Source organism: Podarcis tiliguerta (genome assembly GCF_965153285.1).
Source record: "Podarcis tiliguerta genome assembly, chromosome: 6".
In the NCBI taxonomy this organism is placed as follows: domain Eukaryota; kingdom Metazoa; phylum Chordata; class Lepidosauria; order Squamata; family Lacertidae; genus Podarcis; species Podarcis tiliguerta.
The window spans coordinates 38,660,451-38,685,441 of NC_139539.1; the positions used below are offsets into that span (position 1 = coordinate 38,660,451).

Sequence of the window (24,991 nt, forward strand, 5' to 3'; positions counted from 1 at the left end):
AAGTTCCGTAATGCAGCCACGGAAGGGTACGCTCTGAACTGCGTGTTATTTATCTAAACTGGGTCAGAGCATTACCAAATGAGCAAACATGGGAAATATCATTTTATAATGATCCTTACCAGAACTTGGAAAAGTTATACTTCGCCTGGCCACCTCCACCTGCCCATCTCAATGCAAAGGAATTGATGCTTGTAGGAGAAAGGCGAAACATTGCTTGTGTTTAACTTCTTTTTAAATCAAGGAAAGAGCATTTGGATTCTCAAATAATTTGCTAAACCAAACAATCAGTCTGTTAAAAATGTGCCGAATGTCATGAGAAGTCCTTATTTATGGTGCCACTGTCCAATATTTGCCCATGACAGTTGTATCATAGAATCACAGCATTGAAGAGTTGGGAGGGACCACAAGGGCCACAACCCTGAGATTAAGAGTTCCATCCTCTACTGACTGAGCTTTATACCGGTAATCACATTCCACATAGCATTTGGTATTGTAATTGACCCCCAGGCTGTGCACCTGATCCTTTAGGAGCAAAATTATCCCATTCAGGACCAGGGAGTCCCCCACATTTGCCTGTCTCCTAGAAAAAGTACTTCTGTCTTGTCAGAATTCAATTTCAATCCATTAACCTCCAACCTCTCCCAGATACAGGACATTCACCGCCCTCACTGGTTCTGGTTTAAACAAGAGGTAGAGCTGAGTATCATCTGTATACTGATGAAGTGTATTTACTAGTGCACTTGTGTGCCTCAATAAATGTAATCATTAGTATACTCTTTGAACATTAAAATTGTGCAGCCTCCAAAACACAAAGAGTGTCATAAACAATGATTGAACAGTACACTGGTTCTCAATTAGCTACATATGGCGGACCCCCCATTTTTCAAAGGCCAAGTCACAGACTCCCTATTTTTGATTTTTTTTATATCTCTGTGCTAGTTTTTGTTACATGAATGGTGTCATGGACCCCCTGGGTAGGTTTTGTGGACCTAAAGGGGGTCCACAGACCATCAATTGGGAATCACTGGCATGGTACATTTGTGGGATGGTATTCCTTTAAGAAGTTTCAACAGGTGGATGGATGTACAGGGCTGGAGTTAAGAGGAGGTCTTATGACACTTTCACTTTTGTCAAATCCAGTGTGTTGTGCCAGCTGTACTTAGGAAGCCCAGGGACAAACAACCATAAAGAGTGAAGTGACTCAAGGGTCAGATTTTTGACATAGTAGGAGGATAGAACAGAAGAGAAAAGGCGCTTTTTGCACCAGTGGTCTGCTCTGCACAACTAATCCAGAATGTGAGTAATGATTCTTTACTATTCTCTAGAAGTGTGAAATTATAATGCTGCATTTATACAACAACAGAACAGCAACAACAAATTTTAAAAATGAAAATGTTGATTTCCAGGCTCTGAGACATTAGCCTTCATATTTAGAGGGTCAATCTATAGAGGTACCAAGGAAATTTAGGACTGCTCCAGAGATGCTTACTACAGTTACTTTGGACATTTTGTTCAGGAGTCATTCCAATTCATGAAATTTATCAATTTATGTGGAGGCTGTTTTAATCACTAGGCAGCAGACACATTTTATATAAACACTTTGATGAGTCTGAACCATGTTTACCTGGGGTAAGTCCCCTTGATAGCCTGCTTATGAATTCAGGCTAGCTGTATATTCTTAAATGGGTACTAAAGAATGGAGGCCTTGTTTGCTGGATAGAGATATTTATGGAAACCATATGGATCCATTTTTTGTTAATTATTTTGGCATTGTGTGTGTGTGAAGGGGCTGAAAACACCACTCAGAAGCTGCCACTGAGTGACACTTGAAGAGAGCTCTGCTGTTGCCCCAAAGTCTACCGCTTAGAACATCAGTTGGTGATTGTGGCAGGAAGGGAGCAGGCAATGCATGAGGCTGCATTATGCAGACATTGTTCCTAAAGAGTAGCTGGTAGAGCTACCAGGATGAGGCACAAGGCACAAAAGCACCCACACATCAAACCACTCAGGTCTGTGCTGCTCATAGGAGCTGCCCACTTACACAAAGTCCCTATTTACCATCTCACCCAACACAGGGCTGATGCAATGGGCTGTCTTAGGGTGAAAGCCCAGCTGAGCACTACAGTGTCTTTGGAATCCATCAGAAATTCATTCCCCTGCTCAGTAGAAACCTCCAAATTCACCTCAAATTCTGCCATAGATGGAGTTCAACGACAGTCTAAGGATGTGTGAAATTCGCCTGAGGACTTGCACTAGTCATCAACATTATTTTTGCTACCCTTGAAATTTCTGATATACTTTGCCAATTCAGGAATCTTCAAATTCACCTAAAAATGCTCAAATTGAAATTCAGTAACAACTCTGGGTGAGAAAAACAACCAAAGGAGCATCTGGTTCTCCTCTTTATTGTGAAGCAAGATCATCTCCATCTAATCTGAACATAAATGTGTTGCAGAAAGGTGCTTGGCTAAAGGTGCACCATTCAGTAAAGGTAAAGGGTAAAGGGACCCCTGACTATTAGGTCCAGTCGTGACCGACTCTAGGGTTGTGGCGCTCATCTCGCTTTATTGGCCGAGGGAGCCAGCGTACAGCTTCCGGGTCATGTGGCCAGCATGACTAAGCCGCTTCTGGCGAACCAGAGCAGCGCACGGAAACGCCGTTTAACTTCCCGCCGGAGCAGTACCTATTTATCTACTTGAACTTTGACGTGCTTTCAAACTGCTAGGTTGGTGCACCATTCAGTAAGTCAAATCAAAACATAGATCAGGACCACAGTCATAGAATCATAGAATCCAACCCCCGCAATGCAGGAATATTTTGCCCTACTTGGGGCTTGAACCCATGACCCTGGGATTAAGTGTCTCATGCTTTACTGACAGCCAATGTAACTTGGAGGGGGGGGGGAATCAACTGGACCCAAAACAAGTGAATCATTTAATCCCTTAGCATAAGGTAGACCTACCCACCAAGTCATCATAAAGGAGTTTTTGTTAGACACAATTTCCCCAACATGCTGTAGTAATGTATGGCAGGACTGATGTCCTGACAGAAGAAGGGGGAAACGTTCCTATCACTGGATTGCAATTGAGGTCCACAAATTTCATTCAGAGAGCTGTCCTGACAAGTTGAGTTTTAGTGCTTTGGGGACAATATCTGGAAGGTATAGTGTATTACTAACTTTGTTAACCTTTAAATAGACTAGGTCTGCTGCAGTTCTTTTTGCCCCCAAACCACATATTTATTTATTTAAAAAGTGGGATATCAAATTAATCTGCCTCCAGATTTACCGTACTTTTACAGAAGTTTGGAATGAGGGGTTGGCAGGTCCTTGTGGAAGGCAGGGTGTTACATCTCAGAGCAAGGAGAGAAGCTATGTTTTCCTGTGGAACCATTCCTAGTTTTCTCCTCTCTTCTAAAGTTTGAATTACTTCCTTTTACATCTTGTGGTGTGACAGCAGGCAATCAGTGTTTTAATGTTTGTGCTCCAGGTTTTTAAAAATGTAAGTTGAGTGGTTAATGTGCATAATAACCAGCCATTGTGCACATTCACCAGGCCACAACTGCGTACATTCACCACCCAGCTTAAATCATACCTAACATATATATCAAATTAGATATAAATAAATGAGACTATTATAAAGGAGCGTTCATAAGGTCTATCCCCCTTTATAAACCATATTTCATATTTCATAAATGTTTCTTTTTAAGGCCTAAGAAAGGTCTCGAGATAGAAGTGAAGTTAAGATGCAGGTGTGCAGTTCTCTGAATCATCTTTATTACTTTTCTTGTGAAATTAACTTCACTTCTACCTTAAGAACTTTCAAGCACACTTCCAATTCTTCTAGATTAGTTCTTAAATCAGATAACGTGCCCATAAGTAGGTCATTGCAGTTGTATTATTAACTCAAGAACAAAGCCCACTGTATGATGGTCACTGTATTATTTTTTAAATAACTCTTAAGCAATTCTACGCTCACTTTTGACTCCTATCATGATTCAGAAGCAAAAACCATGACTGTATGCAAATGATGAGCAGAGGGCACCTTATGATTATTCTAAAAAGTGGTAATGAGTCTGGTTTGCGACTTGAGATTTTTAGTTCATTTTTGCAAAGCTTTATGACACTTGCATTCAATAAATGCAATATACTTCCTGAATGGCGATAGCTCAGTTGTTAGAGCATGAGACTCTTAATCTCAAGATCATGGGATTCATTCCATGCCAACCTCCCCACCTCCTCAACCCTTCCCATCTGCCTCCTGGTAAGTAGCAGTGATGCAAGCAAATGGAGCGGCAGCATTTACCTTAGCCCCTTTCAGACCTTTAATCTGTGTTTATTGGGCACACATGAGGAGGGGCAGAATATGAGCAGCAGCTCCTGCCCCAGGCATTTTTATTTGAAAGTGTATGTGTATAAATTATATGCAGACATAACTGTTGAATGTGTAGAATTCAGCAGTGAGGACAGCATACAGAAATTCCATTTCTCCCCTCCTAGAGCTACAATCCCTGAAAAGAAGGCTTGACTGTCAAACCACTCTGTAAAGTATAGCTCTGGAAGGGGAATAGGGGTCTTCTAACAGCACTCAGCACACTTAAGAAGCTACAGCTCCCAGAATTCTTTTGTGGAAGCCGTGACTGTTTTAAAGTGGTATATTGTGGTACATTGCCTAACATTGGTTTTCCAATCTCAGGACTGGCTGTGGGCCACTTCATTCCCCACAATGCTCAAATTCTGAAGAAAAAGAAGGGAGGGTTAGGGAAATGGCAAGTTTTCTCATCCCAGCTCCACCCTCCAATTTTAACTTTCTAACAACAGCAACTGAGGGGGAGGGGAGGGGAGGGAGGGAGGAAGAGGTGGTAATACAGAATAGTGCACCCAGCAAACCACCATTTGAACAGTTAGTCTCTTACCAGCACATGTGCATATAAAAAAGGCTCACAATGGTATGGGCCCACTTGATTTCTTTTAAACACTTTGTATGCATCAGAATTTTGCAGAATAACCATTTCATAAAATGATTAAAGCTACTGTTATCAAATGAAGATTTAACAGTTATAGCTCAATGTGCTAGTTATATATATACAGTGAAGCACGTTCAGGTGTACATGTAATTGGCACTTGGTTATATGTTAACAATATCTTTCACATTACTTCAACTTGACACTATTAATCTTATATGTATATACAGAGGTAGATAATAGTGCAGATAAGAGGTAGAAAACTGGGTGACTTTGCAGAAGTACTGAAACTGGAAATGTGTGCTTGTGGATAACACGTGAAGAACATGTGAACAGGACGTTATGCAAACCCCAAGCATGCAGAGGAGAGACGTGAGTTTCCCTTTCACAAGGGAGAAGTGTGGAGAGTTTAAGCATATTCAGTAATGCTTGCTGCTTGCATAATTCACGAAGCTTCCCATAAACTTAGAATTGTAATTTTGTCAGCTTGTACAGTGTACCTAAAACAACTTTGAAAAGGATAGTTAGCTGTATTGCTTCACCCCTGTGAAATTCAGGTTTTCTCTGTATTTTCCCTTGATCAAACACATTATCAGAATAACTCATCTGGGGTAGAATGGATATCCTTAACAGCCAGGACAATTTTGACAGAGATCAAATGAACTGTAGTTTCATAAGGGATGGAACATGGATTTTAAATTGTAGGAACGTATTGGGTTTGTGCTTGATGAACTCTTGAGATATTTAGTTTGATTGTAAGATTGGCAATGGAACCATAATTAATTGATGAATTAATCTTCAAATTTGTGGAATAACTTATGTACCGTATTTACTCAATTCTAATGCTTACTTTTTTTGGGCCAAACTACGTGCCGAAAATTAAGGTGCACATTAGATTGAATGGTACATTTCACCCGCAAATCCTTTTTTTGGTTTCAAGGTTCTGAAAATTGAGGTGTGCATTAGACTCGATGGTGCATTAGACTCGAGAAAATACTGTAGTTGTTTCATTTTTTAAAGAAAAGGTGTCTAAAAAAATCTGATTCTGTTTTTAGAAGGCTTTATGATCAGCCCAGATTTTCAGGGTCACGACTGTAAATGAGAAGTACTTTGTAACTACTTTATTAGTCTGTGATACTTTCAGTAATGAATTAGCAATGGCCTTTGGTCCACCTTTGTTCTAAAGCGTATCTTACAGGGGTTTAATTTTGCAACAGCCAAGCCTTTTGAAATCATCCATTTTCACAGTCAGTTTCAATAACAGAAATCAGGGCCATTTTCCAAGCAATTCCCCATTGTGAGGTCATATTGTTCAGAGTGAAGGTGGTTGCCCGGTCAAAACAATTATTTTCTCCTATGCTTTTGTGAATTGTGGTTTGAGGGTGTCTCTTGCTAGTTCACGGCTTCTTTTTTTTATAGTCAAGACTTTTTGTGGGTCTTTTGAGACTTTGTATTTTTAAAAAATTTCTATACTGCTTTATATTTTTAATAAAAATCTCAAAGTGGTTTACAGCATATTAAATCAATAAATCAATAAAATAATAGCCAGATGATATTTGTATTTCATTTCCCCCTAAACTGCCTGGTGAATATTAACTAATTGTGTGCTGGGAAATAAGAGATTATAGAAACTGCTTAGCTCTGACTGTGAATGGTTAGGGTCTAGTGGAGGCAGTGATTAAGAACTGTCATGGAAAGGCTGATGGAAGCCCTTCCATGTGGTGGCCATAATGGGTGAATCACCATATAATACAAGTCTGGGTTTAGTGCTGGGTTTTAATCTTTGCAGCTGGGTTTCAATAATCAACAAGCTGTTATAGTTCTGTTATCAGGTTGATTATGATTATTATTATTTTGCAACCCACAGTGGAAAAGACAGGAAATAGCCATAAGGTGGTTGTGGTAAAGAATGTTACCTTATCTCTTTCCTGGCTTCTAGTACAAACATATATATTGTTACAAATTGGGTGTTTCCCCCTTTCCCCGCTGAGCAGTGGCAAGAGCCTATGGGGTTCCCAGGGTCTGTGGTCATTTGGAGAATTGAGACACCACGGAGACTGTCATAGCCTTGAGAAATATGATTTATTCACCTATTTACACCTTCAGTCTGCATGGAGGGAGTCCAGATCTTACAACATGGTCCTTTCAAGAGGGGCTTGTCCAAGGCATCTCTCCCAGCCAGCTCTGCAGCCTGCTAAAGATGGATCCTTCTTCCTCCTTCCTCCTCCCAGCAACCCTTGCTCAAAACTTCTCTTTTCCTGTCACCTCAAACACACAGTTACCCAGGCAACCTTCCATACCCCATTTGCTTGCACCTCAGGGAATGGGGGAAGGATAGTTCTCTTGCATGCCAATGACCCTCTATTGTTCCTTAATGGCCCTAGCTTAGCCAGGTTGCCCAGGAATCCCTCTGCAGCTTATATTTCTCCCTTCACATCTGAAATAATCAAAATCCTAGCATTTAATAATTTCTAGGGTTTAAGGGATCCCTCTGTCTATAATATACATACATATCTGAAGGAGCATCTCCACCCCCATTGGTCAGCCCTGAGGTCCTCTTCTGGGGGTCTTCTGCTGGTTCCCTCACTGCAAGAAATGAAGTTACAGGGAACCAGGCAGAGGGCCTTCTTGGTTGTGGCGGCCTCCCTGTGGAACATCCTCCTTTCAGATATCAAGGAAATAAACAACTATCTGACTTTTAAAAGACATCTGAAGGCAGCCCTGTATCAGAAAGTTTTTAATGTTTGATGTTTTAGTCTGTTTCAATGTGAGCTGCCCAGAGTGGCTGGGGAATGTATGTATGAATAATATATATAGAGAGAGACATATATACACATGACACATCAGAAGTGTGAATACGACTGCAACCTTTGTCACCACAGCAAACATGGAGATTGCATTCCCTAATGTGGCTTTAGCAGAGCTACATACCAGGAGAAGGACAGTTTACATAGAGTCTTAGAATCAAACATAAGTCTGAGAATCTAATCCAGGAGCCTCACTAGGTCTTTAAACAATTTAGGACACAGGCCTATAAGTGATTTTCTCAAAACATTGCATATGTGAATGTAAATTACGAGAGGCAAATTTTGGCTGACTTTCAAGGTGCAAATTATAAAAGTTACACACCCACCTACACACCAATGTTCCTGAGACTGTGGCTTGGGTGTGTTCCTGGATTCTTGGGAATTTCAGGTAGAAGTGACAGTCAGGAATGCTTTCTACCAGCCATGGCCCTATCTAGAGCAATCAGACCTTACCACAGTTATCCAAGCATTAGTGAATCTCAGACTCAACTATACGGCTGCAAATAAAACATTTTGAATGTGTTGTAAAATGCAATATACAGTTGTGACACTAGATAACTCCAGGTTATCTTAGGGACTGGCTGCCCCTGTATCAACTGGTCCATGCCTTAAGATGTACTTCACAGACCATGTTGAGATCATAGAATCGAATTCCCTGCAATGCAGGAATGTGCGGCTGTCCTGTACGGGGATCAAACCTGCAACTTTGGTGTTATCAGCACCATATTCTAACCAACTGAGCTATCCACCTGCAAATACAATCATATTAGCTGTTTAAATGATGAGAAAGGGATGTTGTTGTTGTTTTTTTAAAAAATGGAACTAATCTTTTAAACTTTGATGATATTTTACTGAACTTACGTTGCATCTGTTTTATCCCTTTTGCACAAGCTGCCTGAAGAGGGCTTTTCTTTACAAGGCAGCATAGAAACCTTTTCAATAAAACACACATACTACCAGGAAGTGGCAGTCAGCTGTTTCGATTACAGAGTCCCTGGCAAAGGGAACAGGGGACGGGGAATCAACTTCAATCTTGCCCAAGGCAAACAAAGCATAAAAGGACATATTGTGACTGATCATAACCACTCTTATGGGCATTAAACAAGAATGTTCTAGAATGTTTGTCCCAGGAGTGATGCTATTTCTTTGACCCACACACTAGATTTCCACAGCAAACGAGGAGGGCAAGACTAGACTCTATTCTTCATATATAGTTGGGACTGATAAGATCAGGGGTCGGCAAGGTTTACCTCGCCTGGGCTGTTTAACTCCTGTGGAGATTGCTCCGTGAGCCAGATTGCGTCTTCGCAGATGCGATTTCCAGCATCTGAGCAGATGCGATTTCCGGCATCTGTGCAGACGTGATTTCCGGCGCCAATTTAGCGCAGCGCATGGGGACTCACCAAGCAGGCAGCTCGGTTCAGGGGTGGCTCATGGGCCATTTAAATGACCCCTCTGGGCCGCTTGTGGCCCATGGGCTGCAGGTTGCCGACCCCTGGATAAGATGATGCTATCTTCTATAATAAAGCACACATTGTGGTGTGGGATTACTCTAAGACAGAGCTTTCCAAACTGTGTGTCATGGCACGTTAGTGTGTCAGCTGCAGTGTGTAGGTGTGTTGTGCAAACACTCCCTGCACTCCTCCCGGGGCTGGAAAGGGGTTAGTTTAACTTTGGTTTGCTAGTCAAACTGAATTTCTGTGTCGCGAAATGGTGCATATCTAAAAAGTGTGTCACCAACATTAAAGGTTTGGAAAGCTCTGTTCTAAGATCTCCAGCAAATCATAGTTCACAGCACCTTCACAGAAATAGATAGATAGATTAGATAGTATAAAATACAGAATTTTATATAAAATTAATAATTGTTGATAAGTTTACTATGACTTAGACTCCCCCTTTGAAGGAAATGAGTCACTAATGAAGTGACAGTAATAAGTGTTTTAAAAATACTCTAAACCACTATGCAGTCAATCTGTGAGAGAAGAGAAATGCAAATATAGCTGTCTGTCTGTTCAGGATTAAGCTTGTACCACAACGTCCCACTTCCTGATATGCACCAGTGATTTAAATCTGCTAGTCAAATTTTGTTTGTACTGGCAGCCTCATTTTTTCCTGCTGCCAGAAATGATGATGGATCTTGTGTTACTTTGATTTATATTTTCCTTTTGATGTTTGAAGTCCTGTCACAATACACCATTCTTTGCAATCCCAAGTTCTAGAAATTTAAAGCAGAATTACAAAATGCACCATATTCTGCTATTTTTATTCCTACATGCAGTGCTTTTTCTTTCTGGGGGTACGCATACCCCTAAACATTTTGTGAATCTACGTTTGGCCTCATTGAGGCGCAGTATTTCCATATGAGTAGGAAAATGAGAGTACCCGTAAACTTTTTTTATTAAGAAAAAAAGCACTGCCTACATGTGTGTGATAATGACTCAACACATTTATGTTGATTTTTCGTATATATTTCTTATTCCCTTGCAGAAACAAATGTTTGTTGAGATAAGTACCTTTAATAAAATGTTTGGTATGAGATACGCCAAAATTTAAATCAATGGAAGTTTACTTTTACTGATAGGTCTTAAAATTTAGGATAACAATGAAAAATCTCTGAGAATTCTTGCATTTACTGGTAAACCTCAAGGCCAAGCAAATGACTTTTACTAAATTTCGTTGCCTTTTCAGTTTACCATGCTATGCTGGACAGTGTTCTGCATAAGCATTGTGACACAAACATTTTTGTACATTAAAGAAAACGACTTCATTTCCCTTCAGTAAATAACCAAATTTTATTCACATTCCAGTGATTTAGACTGCGTTTTGCTTGTCCCTCGGTACTGATTGTCTAGGCTAGTGTGACAGTGCAGATAATTCTGAACAGTACAGCTAGTCAGAGAACCAATTCAATTTTTGTGAGGAAAAGGAACATTGTTGGTTTGATCAGGACTAAAACCTGACATAACCTCTAGGTTGGGGCCAGCATCAGGGGTTGGCAATGTCTGCCTACATTAGGGCCCTCACTGCTGATTCCCAGAGCTCCCTGGTCTTGCTCTTCCTTTTCCTCTTTTGTTGCCTGTCCTCTCGCTTGTCCTCTCCAACCATGCAGACAGCAAGAAGATTAAGAAGAATGAGCAACAGTCTCCACTTGCCTCTGCTTCTGGTGCCGAATGGGAGGATGAGCAAAAGGCAGTGGTGACAAGGAGGCAGGCCCACTCAGATTTGAGGTGCCATTGAAGCATCTTGCACAAGCCCACACATGCCCCAATCTGGAGCCAACACTGATGATGGAAATTGGAAACCAAGGGAATGGTAGGTGCGGGAGGATGAGGCTTGAGGACAAGGGCAGAGGGGAGAGGACCTTGAGGCAAGATGGACTAATGAGAATGGTGTATCTGAAGAAATCCCTCTGTAGCAATGAGGGCCAAGAAGTAATTGGATATAGCATCATAGAATCATAAAATTGTAGAGTTGGAAGTGCCCCTTAGTCCAATTCCCTGCAATGTGGGAATCTCAATCCATTGAGGGACAATGAGGGAATCCCCAATCCAATTAGAAACCATACCAGACCCTGCTTACCTTTGCATATTATGCAGGAGCTGGAGAATGATATGTTCACGTAAGAGGGCTTTTGTGAGAAAACCTATTTAATCAACTGAGAAAATATTTCAAGCTTCCAGAGAATGTGAGGACCTTGGTTTAAAATATTCTAAAGCCAAGGCTATCTTGTTGGTTTTATACCAGCCTCTAGCTGGGAAGTGTTATAGAAAACGGAGGCTCAGAATCTGAAAGGGCATTTTTTTCATTGTCCAGGAGTTAATAAATAGCCTAAGACAAGTAGCCATTGAGCAACACCACAGCAAGAGGAAGAAAGAACAACAAGGCATCTTTTATGCAAAGGAGGAAATAAAATATTTTCACTGCTGGGAATTACCCCTTATAACAAAGTCCATCACCTGATGCCCAGAGAATACATTCTTCAGGCTATTTGCACACTGCTTACTTGGCATTCGCTATAGTCTCTGCCTGCATGAATGCTGCAAAACACCCCTTCCTGGCTGGTAAGATGACTTGGCTGCCATGACTACACGCGCGCCCCTGCACAATTGCACTCACACAGACACAACCTATGCCTCTTCCCATGCGATTGTTTTCAAGCCTTGAGGAAATACAGTAGATCAGAGCGAAGCTTCAGGCTGCCTCAGGCCATGCCTCAAATTCAGTGCGAAACACTGGCAGTGGAAACCTCTACATGTCTGCTCTCAGGGAAAGGAGGGGCAGGCAGAAATTAGTGGGTTTTCTTGGTTTGTTAAAAGACTTATGGAGGGAGGAAGAGGAAAAAGCAAGGATTTTGGATGTACATTCCATGATGGGAGTCTTTGCAGGAGGGTTAGTACCTTACAAGAACTAACTTACTTGCAAACTGAACATGAAGTTGAACTGGAATTGGGGTCAAGACTTGGAATGAAGTGATGTGTTCAGGTACAGGTTCCAAGAAAAACAGCTGATACCCATACCCTTAGCCTTCTGAGCCTTTGGTGTTGCCACTGATTTGGCTCCTGAATGCATATATTGTGCAGCAGTAGAAGAGCTGTGTGAACCCACCCGCCCACCCAAGGCCATTATATATAATGCCAGGTAAGTCTTATTTCCGAAGGTGCCAAGGACTCGCATGGGCCCCAGTAGCTATGGAGGAATTATAGAAGTGGGAGGGATCTTGCAGAACAGCTAGTCCAAACCACTGCTTGATGCAGAACGTTCGGAGCTACATGAACACTGCAGTCATACTCTCCCAAAGGCATACTCTCCCGATGGCAGTGTTATATTTGCCAGGATGGGGGGGGGTGCAGGTTGGGGGAACTCTTGAGTTGGTGGCGGCTTCCTGACTGTGGAAAGCTGCTGCCATAAACCCAGAACATAAACCTCACCCCATCCTTATCTCAGAGAGCAGCAACATCACCACTGCTGAAATTTAGCCCCCTAAAATGCTGGTGATGATCCCATGAATGGCTGTCCATTCTGTGCTTGATAAGCTCTAGCAAGGAAGAGCCAGCCAGCTCTGTAGGTAATAGATTCCAGTGTCAAACACCTCTTACCATCAATAAGATTTTCCTCATGTTCACCCAAAATCTACCTCCCCCTAACTGAAGTCCATTAGCTCTCATCTTGCCCCTGGGGCAAAGGAGAAAATTCAAGGCAAACACTGCCCTCTAACCTTTGTGTTTCTGACTAAAGGAGAAGAGGTGTAAAGGTCGGATCAGCTGTAAACTTAGAATGTAAACTCTCTGGATTTTAAGGAGTGGTTTTTGGCAGCTCTTGAGTTGCCTAACATGTAGCCTTCTTTCTTCTTAAGTCAGCATGTAACAGGGCAGCAAGGAGAGTGCCAGAAACACTGTTTAGGGAAGCGAGAGGTAGGTGGCAAAGACCAGTCTTTGGGAGAGTACTGTTTTTGTAAATGTATGCATCACCCTATTAAAATTGGATGTGGGTGGAAGAAATCGTCACCCTTTTGGTCTGATCCCTGAAAGGTAGAAGGAAGAGACAGCAAATGCCTACCAGAGGGATTGTTCCCAAATTGGGGTTTAATTTGGCATTGATTCAGATTTCTAGCAATCAAAAGTTGGAACCTTTTGAAAAAGGGAACTGGGTCTCATGTTTTGGTTCAGTCCGTTGCCAAACTTTTATCGTATCTACTTGATTGACCAGTTTCTATTTAGACTGCCTTGGCTGTGTGTCCCTATGATGTTCGGCCCTTTTTATTTCTGAATAAATATTTGCAGGAAATTTAAGATAATGTGATGGGCAAGAAGATAGAGACAGGACAGAATGCTGTTCTGCAAGCTGCCTTGGTTGTAAGCTCTACTAAATGTAGGCATTAGAAATATTGAACAACACGCTGTGTTAGAAAAACTCTGCAGGAATATTGTGCGTGAATGAGGGCTAAGAGAGCGGTACTGGTTAAACGCTGCCACACACACTCACACACACACCAGTTTCCACCATCACAATCCTCTGCTCGAGTGCAACAGGATAGAAGGGCAGGAGATGTAAGGAAGCAAACATAGAAGGTGACTCAAGATGGAACATACAACGTAATTCTAAGCAGAAATCTCTATCAATAGATGACGGAGCTGCTAAGTTTGGAGGCTACAAAAACTTCAACATCATGAGATTTTGAATGTTGTCTTCTCAGTTTCCAGTCTTTACACCATCTGCATCAGGAGTGGTGATGGGCAGGATGATGGCCAATAATCTGAAGCTGAATTTGGGGAAGGGTCGTAGCACAGTAATAGAACATTTGCCTTGTTTGCAGAAGGTCCCAGGTTCAATCTTCAGCATCTCCAGGTTGGGCTGGGAGGACTATTTACCATATCTCTGGAGAGCTGCTGCCAGGCAATGTAGACAATACAGGAACTCAATGTAAGGCAGCTTCTTATGTTCCTAACCCTGACAAAATGGAGATGATGTGGGTCAGTAGTTCCTGAGCAGCTTGGATCTCAAGTGCTTGAAGGAGCGCCTCCCAAACCAGACTTTGCCAGCAGTGGAAGAGACCCTGTTCGTGGTTCAAGAAACGGTGGCAGTGAGGAGGACAGTCACAATAGGCCAGGGCAGCACCACACCTATGGAACTTCCTCCTGGGTGAAATCAGGCTGTCTCCTCACTTTGAAAATGCACCTGTTTATCCAGATATGATTTGAGTTTGGGAGGTATTGCCTGTTGCTGTTTTATTGCTGGGGGGGGGGGCTGGTGAATGCTTTTAATGTGTTCTTTGACATTGTGTTATCTGCCTTGTGCTCCTTTTTGGAAAGGACGGTGTGTGTGGCGTGAAAATAACAACTAAATAAATAATTAACAACACACTTTTTAAAGCATTGATATATCCTCTTATTCATAACGTCAGTTAGGAACAAGCATTATTATATTTTTTAAAAACCCAATGAAATAAAAGCATCGGCTTTGGCTTAGCTCTGCAAGAGTCCCTGGCATTCAATAGCATCGGGCTGGAAGCATCCTTTTCTAGCTCGGTTATGCATACTAGAACCCAGTAACCCAGTTTGCGCAACACAACAGGACAAACCGTGGAGTGGAACTTGCACACACTTTGCCTTTTTTGGGGGGGTGGGGGTGGGTGCTGCACTATGCTAAACCAATTTTGGCTTTACAGTGTTTTCTTGAACTGGCCCAAGGCTACAGCTCAAGACAGGGGATGAAAGAGCTTAATTGCAAGTCCCAGTTTGGATGACATACTAAGCCAAAACATGGCTTAGATCAGTGTGGCATGGCAGAGAAGGGGATGGGGGCAGGGGAAAGCAAAGTGAGCTCCTCTTTGGGAGCCTGCACATTCACACAGTCTCACTAAGCCCAGGTTTGGCTTAGCATTTTGTGTGAATGAGCTCAGTCTCTTGTTTTTCTTATTATGAACAGCTGCTAGGAGTCTCATGGCACTATAACTGTATAATGCTTCCTGACTTTTATAGTTTTATGTTTACTTGAAATGCAGTTTCGAATAATGAGAGTTTGAATAGAGCAAATGAAGAGCAAAGACTTGGAGGGACAAAAGGGTATAGAGATTGGAGAGGTGACCCAGCAAATAGTGGAACAGACCACCCAAAAAACTGCCGCTTCATGGCATGATATGAGCATCGCTTCTGTTCTGATGACATATGTAAGCAAGAACATTGTCCCCTAGAAAAGTTACTGAGATATAACAATCCCTCCTTGCCTAGGGGATCTCTCCAACATTCTACTGGAATGAATAGCAAAACTGCCATAGATTTTAATAGAAATAAATTAGGTCCTATTAAAACAGTGACAAGAGTGTTTTCTGGTCTTTGGTGTATGTTGCCAGACACATCTGTACATTCCGACTGCCCTCTAGTGCATCATTTTAGAATTTCATCACACAGTCAAATCTATGTAGTTAATAAATACTTTGAACTTCTAAAAGTTATTTAAAACTTTCAACCTCTCTAACTTTTAATAAATGAACTGGTTAGTCAATTAGTATAAATATTACTGTATGCAATGAATTTTGAGGATGTTTTTTCGAGCTCACAGTTTCTCTTAGCTAACTAACACAATGTTATGGGCAAATTATCTCAAATTCATTACCCGGATCAAGCGATATTCACAATGCCAGCCTGAACATTGCTAATGATTCTTATTTTTTATGTTTTCACTTAAGATTCTATGCAGGATTATTTAGTTGATGTACTATTGAAGCCTCTTTAACACACACACACACACACACACACACACACACACTCACACACACACTATCCCTATCTTAGATGTTGCCTATTTACAGATGTAATCATTTCTTTTTGAATTTCAGTTTGTATGAGAAACCTGGGATCTGAGGTTTAGGACCCTTGAGTAAAATGGCCGTCCTGGCCTTCATCTTTTTGTTGGCCTTTGTCCAAGCTGAATCTGCAAGCCGTGAGTATTTAACCAACCACCAGGATATTAAGAACACTATACATCTTCATAGGGCAGTAACCCAAAACATTTGTTCCCCTTGATATAGTTTAACCAACAGGCACTTGTGAAGAAACAAATACGAAGGCCTGCATGGCACCAACTTCAGCACCAGACAAAGACAAGGGTCCCTATTTTCCAGGGATAGTCCTGGATTTACAGAAGCCATCCCGGTTTCTGATTTGATCCCAGAATGCCCTGCTTTTCCTTAGGATGTCCCTATTTTCATGGGGAAAATGTTGGCAGGTATGACATGCTTGCTTTCCCAAGCATTTGGGACGCACCGATATGGTACTGTAGCATTAACACAGTTTTTAGTATGCTTACGTCATTTATTATTATTTACAAAAATGCAGGGTCCTCAACCTGTTTGGGGTGAAGCTACAGATATGCAACATGTAAGGTGTCGGGGCAGGGCAGAACGGGATTTAAGTTTCATTGGTCAGCAGATCACACAAACTGCATATGGCAGGGGCTTAATCTTATTTAAGGCTTGTAGTTGACACTCTCCATAATTTCAGCTTTTATTTTAGTGATGTGGTGGCAGCTAGTGATGTGCACTGTTTGTTTCCCTTTTCAGTGTTAACTTCAAGTCCCATATTTGGACCACGGCAGGTGACTGGGTTGCTTGGAGGCTCAGTGACTGTGAAATGCTTTTACCCTCCCACTAGTGTGAATAGACACAGCAGGAAGTACTGGTGCAAGGAATCAACACGCCAATGTTCAACCATCATTTCTAGTAATGGCTATGTTGCTGGAGCGTTCAAAGGCAGAGCCTTAATAACAGACTTTCCAGAGAATGGCATATTCACTATATTAATATCAGAGCTTAGAAGAGGAGACATGGGGATGTACAAATGTGGTGTTTCACTAAATGACAATGGACTGTCTTTCAGAGTGAAGCTGGATGTTTCCGAAGGTAAATATATAATGCTACTTTATTTTCTGTCAGAAGCAGGCTACAAATATCCATTTATCTATGGCTTATTGGAAGATGAGATTTTTGGTTTCCACTTTTCCCTGCTTCATCCTCTGCATAACTAAATAATCTTATTGTTTTATTGTTTTATTCTGGGACAAACAAATTCTGAATACATATGAGCTGTGGATGGGAATGTAAGTGAGTGGGAAGGGGGGTAACCTAGTGGTAACTGTGTCACTTCTTGACACGAACAGTTGTAGATGGGGAGTGAGAAAGTCCTTGAAGTCTCCAACTGTTTAATTACTTTTTTTGGGGGGGGGAGCTAATGGAAGAAATGTAGGAAGTCATAACATGTAGAACCATGGAGCAATACATAGTGCAATGCAGAACAACATGAGATTGTAGAATGGAAGATGGAGAATTGGTAAAGCTATGTCTCCTTACTATAGATTCAACAGTTCCGGATGAAGCTCAACTCATTTATGTTGAGCAGCATGGATCAGTGACTATGAACTGTGACTTGGGTGCGCAATATGGAAGTGCTCGGAAGTACCTGTGCAAGATGTCAAAGAATGATTGCTACACTGTTATTGATTCGTATGGAAAAATTGACCCAGCCTACGAAGGAAGAGTTATGCTGACCTTTCTTGGGACTGCTGGATCATTCAGTATCTTTATGACCCAGTTAAAGAAGAAAGATTCAGGGTCATATCTCTGTGGAGCTGGAATCTATGGGGCAGGGGGAGAATCCAAGGAACTGGATATACATGTCTATGAAGGTGGGTAATGGGCTGAGAGATTTTGCAGTCCTAAATGCAAACAATGTGCCCTCTTAATCCTTGCCTATCATGTCTGATAAAATCTAGTAGGCGGGAATTGACTGGATGGCTCTAGGGAGTGGACAGTGTCTCACTATGGGAGGATGTTATGCCCACTGCCTTGAAGGAGGCCCCTCTTGAAGAGGTCCTCTCTGGATCCAGAGGTTTTACAAAATTACGATCCAGTCTCTAATATTCCTTTTACTGGGCAAGGTGATTGAGAAGGTAGTTGCCAGCTAGCTACGGGTATGTCTGGAAGAAGCAGATTATTTAGATACATTCCAGTCCAGTTTCAAACCCAGTTTCAGCACCGAAACAATGGGAAATGCGTTCCTGTTGGTTTCCTTGACATCTCCGTGGCTTTTGATACCACTGTCTATGGTGTTCATCTGGAGCAACTCAAGGAATTGAGAATTGTATTACAGTGGTTCTACTCCTATCTGCAGTAGTAGTACAGTACTAGGAGAATGTTTCTTGGCTCCATGGCTTTTGGGCTGTGGGATCCCACAAGGGTCCATTCTGTCTACTATATTACAACATCTCTATGAAACCATTCGGAGCTATCATCTGGGGATTTGGAGCATGGTGTTATTAGTATGCTAAATGTCATTAAATGTGGCTTCTGTAGTTGACCACTTTTGTAATGTTTTATTTTGAAATCTTTAAGATAATATTTCAGTTTTCCGTTAATGATGTTGCTTTGAATATACATTTGACTTTATCCCATAATGTTTTATTCTATATTGTTTTATCTGATATTTTAATGTAAACTTCTTGAAGATTTTTCCCCCTTAAATACATAAAGGGGTATAGAAATGAAATTAACAACAACAGCAACAATATAATTTCATGCCTTCTCTTTCTCCAGGGTCTTTGGTGCCCAAAGGACAACCTGTAGCAAGAGGAGTCCAAGGTGGATCAGTGTCTATTGAATGCCATTATGATCCAAAAGAGAATTATACACGCAAACAGTGGTGCAAGTTAGAAAAAAACAGGTGCCTTCCATTAATAAGTGACTTTGGGTATGTGATGGATTCCTATGAGGGAAGAATAGTGATGCATGATAACCCAAGTAATGGAACATTCACCATCCTGTTGAACCAACTGAATGAGAAGGATGCAGGGTTCTACTGGTGTGTAGTAGATGGAAAAGAGGAAAGAAGGTCAGCAACAGAGCTGAAGATTGTAGAAGGTAACAGACCATGTTTCTTCTAATGTGCTTCTCAGCAGAACTGTATGCCTCTTTTGTTCAGTGTTGCAGAGCCTAAGCTGATACAGCACAGCAGGATCAAATGGAATCAGTCCTAAATATTATACTTGTTTTTCAAAGGGACTTTGTTGCAGATAATGAGAATAATCCAGACAGGAGCAAGCTGGATATGACATGAAATGCATTATCGCATAAAACACCCAGTTCATGCATTCTATTTGTCACATGACATATTCATCTGCTTAGGAAGGCCTGGTCTGGTCTAGTTAGGGGCGTTTGATGTGATATATTGTATACCAGCTATTTCATTTAATAATGCTAAAATTAGGCTCTCTGTCTTTGATTTGAAGTGATTTACTGATTGCCTATTTACTTCTAATTTCCCCCCGCTTTTGAAACAGGGAAACCCAATTTAGTAATAGATAATGAGATCAACGCTGTTGTCGGTGCCCCACTGAAACTATCATGCTCTTACTCATGTGAATATGCTGATTATGAGAAGTATTGGTGCAAGTGGAAGAATACTGGATGTGAACCTCTCGTCTTATCCACCCAAAATGAAAACGGCTTGGTGGTTAGCTGTGATGCAACCAACAGAATTTTGTCGCTGAATTTTGACCAAGTGTCACGAACAGATCAAGGGTGGTATTGGTGTGGAGTCAGACGTGGAGGTCACTATGCAGAAACAACTGCAATGCATCTGGAAGTGCAAGGAGGTGAGCTTCAGTTCTGATCAGAGGGACAACACAGTAGGTTTCATATCCTGTACTGTCCACATTTTACCAGGCCTATTATGGGTTCCTTCCAAATTTTGACACATTATAATTAGTGAGCACTTCAAGAGCTTCTAAAGATGTCCACTCTCAAGTTATGGAGCAGATTTATGCTTGTGGGTCTTTGCCTTTCATGGATGACATGATTTAGCTATGCTCCTGGTTTCCTAGAGTGCCATAATTCATATTTAAACCACTCAGTTAAACAATTCAGAAGATACTTTTTCTATAATTTGATTCTGCGAGTAACACAGATTGGCAACAATTAAACACAGGAGCATTTAAAGGCACTTCCACACAACAGACTATTGTGGATTACTGAGGCATGCATGCTCTTTTAGCCTCTGCATAGAGCCCTTTGTCCTTCCTTTGCCAATAATTAATGTTACTTTACAACAGCTTCTCATTTTGTCTAAAGCAGGAATCTATCACCCAGGATCTTAAACCATGGCTTGGTTTAATATCCGTTTCTATGATAGTAAACCTTTTGTTTGGACAAAATGAGAAACTGTAGTTAATTAAATCCTTCTTGGTTTTATTGTGAATAATAGGGCAGGTATGAAGGGGGTCTGTGTGCAAGCAATAAGCCATGATACAACCATTATCAAAAGGTACTGACTATTTTATTTCTTTCCTGCTTTTTGTTTTCTTATATGTTGCTTGATACCAATTTCCCAAACATGCTTAAATAGTGTTTCAAAACCCTAAAGAAGATTCCAGTGCCGACAAAGAACCCAGTGATATAATTCCTGAAGTCAACCCTAGAAGCAGGGGCCTTCCCTTAAATGAAGCTAAGGAGGCGACTGGAGTTGAAAGCCCAGTAGACAGGTGAGCGACTGTAAAAGCCTTAAAGATGATGTGTGAGTGCATTGTATAAGGAGAAGCAAGGGATCTAAAAGAAGAAGCAAGTCACATTTTGTTACTGAATTTATCATTTTGAGCAATCAGATAAACTGACAGTTAGCACTTGCTGAGGGCCAGGCCTGCTCCCCTTTGTGTAAAAATAGAGTCCAATTTGAAATACAAAGAGAACACACAGAGGAAGAGTGCAGAGCCAGTTCTCACCCCCTTCCTGTGATCTACCTCCCTGCAGCTTTTCTCCCCAGACATTTTTCTGCTTGTCAGAGAAAAGGGCTTGAGCTGAGGAATGAGAAGCAGAAGGGTAGGAGAAGGGTCCTCTATTTCTCACCTGTATGTCCCTTTGCTTTCAAAATTAGACCTCCCTCCCTCTTTCTGTGTGATTGGGGCTCTTCCATGTTGAAAAACTCATGGAGCTACCATAAGCATGTAAAGTTTGCTCCTAATACTAATAGATTATGGGAATGTACCTGAAGTCTTTAAAATATCGTAAGAATATAAGTAACGCCATGTCAACAGAATATTTAGGCAAGTTTATCTGTTTCCTAAAATTTGTATGCACTGGTTATTCATTCTAAAGTTACTACAGTTCCAATTCAACTTCTCTTTCAGCCATGAAGATAGCAAACATTCCTCAGTTCTGGTCTCCACTTTAGTCCCCCTTGGAGTTGTGTTTCTGCTTCTTGTCGCAATTGGTATTGTTGTGAAGCGCAAGGTTTTCAAGCATTCAGGTGAATCTATAAAAGTTCTAGGGTGTGTGGAATATAATTGTAAATTTATGTACTTTTTGTTGTAATTTGAGTTATAATTTTAATTTTGTTATAATTTGAGCACTTGAATTATCACTTCCCAAACAATATATTGTGAACGTTAGCAAGGTGAACTTCAGAAACGTTTTCCTTGGGTTCATGTTGCCTTGGGATCTCTCTTTGTCTCTGAACTCCTGTTAGAAACAACTCACAGGCCATGAATGCCCCGATGCACTTGAAGGCTCATATACTCTATGAAGCTATACTGGCATCCTTTTGTCTTCTGGATCACGGTTAAGAGTAAGAGTGTAATGGTCCTGGTATGAAGTATTCACATGGGTGGCACAGCAGCACAATCACTAATTCTACCTGTTAGCCTGATGAGAGACCCACAAATATTTTCTCTGGCTGAAATCCTATGCTTGCTTTCTTTGTAGCTGCAATGAATGAAGAGGACCTTGCTTCAGAATTTGAGATGGGTTGATATGTCTCAATATTTTGGCTTCTCTCCATGTCTCATTCCCCCCCCCCCCTAGTCTTAAGTTCAGTTATCCACATTTCTACATCAGTTTGCATTTTTTTTTTTAAGTCCTCATGGAAATCCATCAGCATTTTTGTGCAAATTTCTCCTACTATGTATGTTTTTTATATGCAATTTTGCATAAAGTACACATTTTTTGTAAACCATTCCCCCCCCCCCCCCGATATAATGCATTATTTTCACCAGTATATGTATTTATATGCACAATTTACCACAGTATAATGGATTTTTTTGTTCACATTATGTGGCTGAAGAACTGCATTGCATTTCCCCACTCCTTTCTACAGATTTGGTCTCAGTTGGAAGCTACAGGACAAACATCAGCATGACAGATTTTGAGAATGTGAGACAGTATGGCGCAAAGGACAATGTATGCATGGAAGATGCTAATGAGACCCAATTAGGGACCATGGATGGTAAGACCCCTGTATAACATTTACTCTAGCTACAACTAGGTGTTAATGGGGAGAGACGATGCAATATAGTGATTCAGTTAAGAAAGTTGTGTATTCATGGAACAGCTTTCTTTTATTTTCATGTTCAGCCCCTTAACATCTCTCATTCTTTACAGAGAATATAACCAGTGGCAGTCCTAAGGAGACTGGTAAACCAAAGAAGACAAAGAGGGTAAGAGCGAGCTAGATTAACAGGACTATAATAGTCCCTTGGTAATCCCAGTTACGAAGCAGGGGAAAAGAACACCTCATTTTAAAAGCTTCTAGTGTTCTTTGCATGTTACTGTATTAAGCAAGGACTTTGGGGGCGGTTCCCCCTAAACTGTCACACTCCTTCCCTTCCTTTCAGAAGGACGCACAAACCGTTAGTTAGTTTAATTTGTTATTTCTCTTCCTTTTTTTTAAAAAAAAAGTCTACTTTCTTTTCTTTTATTGTCTGTTGATTGTAGTTTCACATTAACTGTTGTTTAAATTTACGTTTCAGTTTGCTAGCCCCTTTGTGAACCATCATGGATGAAAAATGGTATAGACTGTTGCAGGCAGTAAACTAGTTAGATCAAACTAGCTGCCTTCATGTGTGCAGCACATGAAAGGGTGCCCCAGGGAATGCTGGGAATGCTGCTGGTTTCACCCCTGGATGGTCACACATTGGTATGGATGCCTGCACTAAAGGAGCAAAGCGTGTGAGAATCTGTGTGCATGCGGGCTTCCATATTACTGATCATGCAGGGGTGCAAATCATATGGAAACCTACGCATGAGCAGCTGCTTCTTTGATGCAGACATCTAAGATATCTCTGAGTGCTTCACAAACTGGAGCTCTCTCTGAGAAAGCGGCCATTTTGTCACATGGACCAAGTTAAAATAGTACTGGGGTTTCTGTTTGTTCTTTTAGGGCTCCACAGAGGAAATTGAGATGGCTTATACCACAGTCCTGCTGAATGAAGGCAACAAGACCCCTGCAAGAAGAGACCAGGAACAATAGAGCTTTGCAGATGGCTGAAGAGTTTGATTGCAAATGCTGGAAGACTGGTGGAAGCCAATTATGCAATAATGACTAAAGACAGCCTATGATTAGAATAAGTGAATAGCGAGCTATGCTGAGATGCTAAGATTTCCCCAAATTGTCTCAGTTCTGCCACATACTATACAATATTTCTTGATCAACATATACTCCTTTAAGGGTCAATAGTTTCATATCAAAATTATATAAATCAAATTAATAAAGTTTTGTGATTTAGGAGAAATGTACTGATGGTAAGAGCAGTTAAACAACTAGAGGGGTGGTGGGACTCTTCCCTCACTGGAAGTCCTCAAGCACAGGCTGGACAGTCAACTGTTGGAAGTGCTGTAGCTCTCGATTTCCTGGATGAAGCCTGGTGTTGAATTCAGTCCCCTACAAATCTGTGCCTGATTGATTGATTGATCTTCTTTCTCTCACCACATCCACACAAAACATTTAAAGCACCATTATACCACTTTAAAAGTCATGGAAACTGTATTTTGTTATGGGTGCTGACCTTGCAGAGCTGCATTTCCCAGCACCCTCAACATTTCCCATGAGTCTTCATGACTGTTCAAATAGTACAATGGTGCTTTAAATGTATGGTGTGGAAGCCCCCCACCCTCTTTCCACTCCACCACATTTTAGAGATTTTCATTTCATGCAACTTTATTGAGAAAATGTAAAACAAAACAAAATGAAGCAATAATTCCGAAAAGCAATGAAACTAGGATCACATAATCATGCAATCATGAATAGAAGGAAAGGGATGGGGAGGTTGGGGGGGACTATGATTCTGTATCTGATTATTTTTGTGAAACGCTGAAACATTTTAAACTAATAGGTATTGATTTGGAAACTTTATACAAATGTTGTGCCCATCTGTATACAAAAACAACAGCTGGATCTTGCTGTTGATGGACTCTGGATAATGAGAAAAATAATCGTTTAAAAATTAATTCAGTAAACGCAAAACATAAAAAGATTATTTTTTTGTTTGTGAGCCTGACTCTGTAATCTATAATCATCTGGAATCAGTGACTTTATAGTTATTTGTATGCAATGTTTTTGAGCAGTGTGTTCTGACACAAAAATATCCTGAATGTGAATTTGGAAGTTGAGTTTGTTGCTGATTTTGAGAGAGAACTCATGATTTTGAGAGAGAACCACGTTATCAAGATCTGGATATATGTATCCATTACTAGATGAGGTGTTTACATTTGACAACAAGGAGACATCCCTGAATAGCAAATGCAACATAGTTCTGTTACACACTTGATAGAGCAAACTGGAATCAAATGTTGAGCATCTGGTAACCACTCTTTCGTTCATCATTTTTTGATCTGTGGCCATTTCAATAGGAACCAAATCACTGGGGGGGGGGGGGAATAAAATTTGCTTTGGTAAGAATAAAAG

At 41.0% G+C, this 24,991-nt stretch overlaps 1 protein-coding gene across 2 annotated transcripts; it reads left to right on the top strand.

Moving 5' to 3' along the window:
• The first annotated feature begins 1,085 nt into the window (after positions 1 to 1,085).
• PIGR (polymeric immunoglobulin receptor) lies at positions 1,086 to 24,684 on the top strand. Of its 2 annotated transcripts, none has more exons than XM_083447189.1 (11): positions 1,086 to 1,296; positions 16,105 to 16,208; positions 16,828 to 17,166; positions 17,619 to 17,948; positions 18,856 to 19,179; positions 19,599 to 19,913; positions 20,663 to 20,798; positions 21,441 to 21,559; positions 22,406 to 22,534; positions 22,690 to 22,745; positions 23,468 to 24,684. In XM_083447189.1, the coding sequence occupies exons 2-11, from the start codon at positions 16,151 to 16,153 to the stop codon at positions 23,555 to 23,557; spliced, it is 1,896 nt and encodes a 631-aa protein (XP_083303315.1). In that variant the 5' UTR covers positions 1,086 to 1,296; positions 16,105 to 16,150; the 3' UTR covers positions 23,558 to 24,684. The 2 variants fall into 2 exon arrangements, with proteins under 2 accessions (XP_083303315.1, XP_083303316.1); XM_083447190.1 differs by lacking the exon at positions 1,086 to 1,296 and adding an exon at positions 13,100 to 13,180.
• The last annotated feature ends 307 nt before the right edge of the window (positions 24,685 to 24,991 follow it).